General features: G+C 38.1%; 1 protein-coding gene across 1 annotated transcript in view; it reads left to right on the plus strand.

Annotated features, from left to right (window-relative positions):
• Positions 1 to 1,128: 1,128 nt before the first annotated feature.
• Positions 1,129 to 4,869, plus strand: part of LOC106868135 (von Willebrand factor A domain-containing protein 2) — a 24,670-nt gene continuing 20,929 nt past the window's right edge. The window contains exon 1 of the mRNA XM_014913266.2: positions 1,129 to 1,276. Coding sequence (XP_014768752.1) covers positions 1,178 to 1,276 — 99 coding nt within the window. The 5' untranslated portion in view covers positions 1,129 to 1,177. The remainder of the gene's footprint in view (positions 1,277 to 4,869) is intronic.

Here is a 4,869-nt window from a genome sequence, read left to right on the forward strand (position 1 = left end):
TCTATGTTTAGCCCCTTGTGGGCAATAAAGAAATAAGAAACGTTAGCACGCCGGGTGAAATGCTTAGCGGTATTTCATGTCTTTACGTTGAGTGCAAATTCCGCATAGGTCGACTTTGTCTTTCATCATTTCGGGGGTTGATAAATTAAGTACCAGTTGCATACTAGGGTCGATCTAATCGACTGGCCCCCTCCCCCAAAATTTCGGGCGTTGTGCCTAGAGTAGAAAAGAACCTCACTTTCCCTCAATTTTCTCCTCACTTTTTTCTTCCATGTTTTTCTCCTCATCTTCCTCTGCACGGCCACTTCCCAATACCCGAAATTGTTAAAGGAATAAAAGAATATACTTTTCAGATCAGGTATTGATACGAGTTATTGTATCAATAGTTTCAGTGTTGAGTTTTCCGAACGATTAAATTAGATTTTCGTTGGTTCTAGTCTCTTATACTCTTACAATCCATATATTTCCGATTATTTATTTTTTTCCAAAGACTTAGTCAGAGGAGGAATAGCTTCTGTCTGATCTAGTGGGTGGAAAGAAGGAAATTATCCTTACATACCGGATACCAAGCCAAAATTTTAATACTAAAGTGGACTCCCCGCTCCGTGAAAGGCCCACAAAGACCAGAGAGTAGTATCAAATAGGGCGGAGGGGTTACCAAAAACACAATGTAAAGGGTAGAATGGTGAGAGATGAAGCTTATGATTAGAGGAGTAGAAATTATTCTAGAAAGGGATCTACGTTATATGCGTTCAATGATCGCGGCGATGACAACGGCGACGGTAGACGATGAAGACGACGAGGGCGGCATTGATTTTAATTAACAACGATGATGATGATGATGATGATGATGATGATGACGATGTCGACAACGGCAATGATGATGAGGATGAGGGGAGGAGAGGAATGAGGGGAGGAGGGGAATGAGGGGGACGAGGGGGACGAGGACGAGAAGAAGAAGAAGAAGAAGAATAAGAAGCAGAAGAAGAAGAAAAACGGGGAGTGGGAGGATGATTTTGACGATTACAACAGCTGCCGTATTAACATTAAGGGCAGCGGTGGTGACTGCCGATGACGATGACGTTGACGATAGGAAATATTTCAAGTGACAGTATCACAAATATTTTGATATATCCGCTATCTTTCCGGAAATTTCCAATTATATATAGTGTTAACAATGTTTTGTTTACTACACCTAGCGCCGCTCACTGCCTTGCTCGTTTCGTCAAAAGCAGAATCTACCATGAGAAATATCGTTATGCTGGCAGCGCTTCTTGTAAGTAATTCAATTCCTTGTAACATTTATATCATCTATTAAGCAGTTCGTTTCTTCTTGTCTTTGCATTTTCTTTTGATAAATGATATCGTCGTCATTGTTGTTGTTGTTTAACTCTTAATCCATTCTTGATTGAGCTGGCTTATGATTAATGGGGTTCGTGCCGTGAGCATCTCGTCTTTTGTACATCTAGCCACTAGCGTAACTAGCGTGTGTACCGACCGAGGCGGCTCTTCAGTCCCGTCCCCCTCCCCACTAAAATACATATTGCCTACAGCATACCGAAAAGGGTGCCGACCCTATAAAAGTGCCTGCCGGGGCGAACTGTCTCCTCCGCCCCCCCCCTTTGTTATATGCTTTGTTTTCTTATTATAGTCCTTATTACTGCCACAACACGTTTTCATTATTGAGTTTGAATTTATAATTTTGAATCTGTAACGTCAGATCGAGACAAACCAAAAATGGAATTAATTTCAATACTCGAACTAGTTGGGCGTCATATTATTCTGAGTTGGAAAGATTGTTGGTTTGGTTCTGCATTTCATCCATCTAGCTGTAAATAAAGCAAGCACAACAAATGATCAGACTTATATCCAATGACTATGTTCTTCTTTTCATTAATAATACTTTTCTTGAAGTGGAGGCGCAATGACCCATTGGTTAGGGCAGCGAACTCGCGGTCATAGGATCGCGGTTTCGATTCCCAGACCGGGCGTTGTGAGTGTTTATAGAGCGAAAACACCTAAAGCGCCACGAGGCTCCGGCAGGGGATGGTGGCGAACCCTGCTGTACTCTTTCACCACAACTTTCTCTCACTCTTTCTTCTTGTTTCTGTTGTGTCTGTAATTCAAAGGGTCAGCCTTGTCATGCTGAATATCCCCGGGAACTAAGTTACGGGTACACGTGTCTGTACCACTAAACCACTAAGTCATACCCCTCAGTAATAATTAATATAATCTTCTTTAAGAGAATGTTTTGATTACTGCGTTAATTGCATTCAGAAATCCTCTCCACCTGGTATCCCAATGCTTTATCGATAGCCTTGTAGTGAATTAGGAGTAAGTATTTTAACATAAAAGATAAACTCTCGTTGAGCTGCATTCGTGATCTTGTAATAAGTGTCGGCTGTTTCTGTTTCACTTCATTGTGAAGCTAACAGCATTTGTAAAGACATGTAGATAATAACATTAAATTTCTCATTTATATCAATTTCCTATACTCTTATCACGAATTGCACTCATCTCACACATTTTGAAAATCGCTACCCTTCTTGATAGTTAATTTTCTCTGTAATATATTCATTAACGTCAATATCAATATATTTAGTACTAATTTCAGAAGTTATTGAAAGCTTTGCTTTAACTAACCTGTTTATTTACTTAACTGAAGACATTCGTTATAAAGAGAAACCAGACAGAAAACGATTCATAGTTAGTTTAATTCTTGTCGAAGTTTCAATTAACTCGTAATTTGATTAAATAATTTCAGGAAATGAAATATTTAAATTATGTGTGATAATGAAATATAGTTATTTAGAGGAATGTTGCAAAGAACATCAAAGGAAAATACTCATTGAGTTACAAAGTTACTGACATTATACGACAGTTTAAGTTCAGATATATGAGAGCAATAGGAAATGTTTCACATATCTTTCTCGGTGAATGTTTGACGTAAATATTTCTGATAAACAACAATTTTTTGCTATTATTTTTGAGAAATATGCATTGTTGTCGTTTAGTCCTTGGTCAGACTCGATCAAGCAGATTTATAATCTAAAGCGTTCCAATGGCTATCGATTCGTCTCTTTAAAGATATTTAGGGCAACAATGTTTTGATGTGCATTTCCTTGAGTTGCTATTTACGAGAGACTTAGCTGCTGTTTCTAGCGTGCGTATCAAACGATCAAGTACAGGATATTTTGTTGTATAGATCATAAAAGGTTTCTGTAACTGTCTCTTAGACAATAGCATTTGCTTTCTATATTTCAATGTCTATAGGAAGTTTATGTATATTTACTACAACATGAGTATGTTCTTGTTTTAACATGTCGAACATGTCGTAGGATTGTAATACAAATTCATCGAAGAAAATGATTTAACAATTTATAAATGCATTTAGACATATAACAGCTTTATTATTTTCCAACTGATTCACCCCGACAGAAGTACACATAGAAAACAGAAACTGCTGGAGGTTAAAAAAATAGGTTTTAATGATGGTTACTAGCAAAATAAAAGCAAAATGTATAACAATACTGAAACATCGTATCTATTGATACCATGTCTCTTTTAATGTGCATTAACTATTGTTTAATATAAAAAAGTCACTGTATAAAAACATTGGTAGAGAGTCGAGTTGAATTCTTTGTACTATTTAGTTGTGGAGGCACAGTGGCCCAGTGGTTAAGGCAGCGGACTCGCGGTCATAGGATCGCGGTTTCGATTCCCAGACCGGGCGTTGTGAGTGTTTACAGAGCGAAAACACCTAAAGCTCCACGGGGATGGTGGCGAACCCTGTTGTACTCTTTCACCACAACTTTCTCTCACTCTTACTTCCTGTTTCTGTTGTGCCTGTAATTGAAAGGGTCAGCCTTGTCACACTGTGTCACGCTGAATATCCCCGAGAACTACGTTAAGGGTACACGTGTCTGTGGAGTGCTCAGCCGCTTGCACGTTAATTTCACGAGCAGGCTGTTCCGTTGATCGAATCGACTGGAACCCTCGACGTCGTAAGCGACGGAGTGCCAACAACAACAGCTATTTAATTAAAACCATTTATGGTTTAAGTTCATATACCGCCGTTTCGACCTTGTCTTCTATCTTTCCGAAGAAGATAATATAAGCAAATACTGGTGCATTACAACCTTAGTTCATCGAAGATAATGCTCAAGGACTCAGTAGGAAGCTAGTTCAATGATTTTGTATCGAAGTGATTTTGACAAGCAAGAATAATGAGACTAAAACGTACCACATAAACAAAACATGGAATATTTACAATTTGCTTCTTAAAACATCTTAAATCTTTCGGTGATCATTCATTTTCTCAGCCGTTTTTAAACTAAAGACAGTTACTCGTTTTTCTTTACGATTTATAATTACTGAAAAGCGAACCTCGGTCATGCTTGCATCCACTCATCCCATACATTACTTGCAACACACATATATGGAAGACTCTGCATTTTATCTGCTAGAAATAGCAGCTAAATCTACCTCGAATCACACATTACGATCAAATGCAAAGTCGACCTCGACGGGACTTTAACTAAGAATGTAAAGGAGCCGTATATTATTATTATTATTATAAATTAACTTTAAATTATGCGATAAAAAAAGGGAATTTCCTGCCCGATCCTATTCAATATGAGGCTGCAGTAGCTTCCCCGAATATTCTGTTTATTTCCGGTAGAGGCGAATATGAATAGGAGCGGATATCTGTGGGCTTAAAGATGATGTGACGAGGGGAATATAGGGATTGACGAAAGAGAGTGCGTTACTTACTATCAATTTGCTGAGAAAAACACACACACATACATACACATGCAATTATTATCTATATGTGTAGGCGCATATATATATGTATATATATATATATAT

The sequence above is a fragment of the Octopus bimaculoides genome, chromosome 4, assembly GCF_001194135.2.
Source record: "Octopus bimaculoides isolate UCB-OBI-ISO-001 chromosome 4, ASM119413v2, whole genome shotgun sequence".
NCBI lineage: Eukaryota > Metazoa > Mollusca > Cephalopoda > Octopoda > Octopodidae > Octopus > Octopus bimaculoides.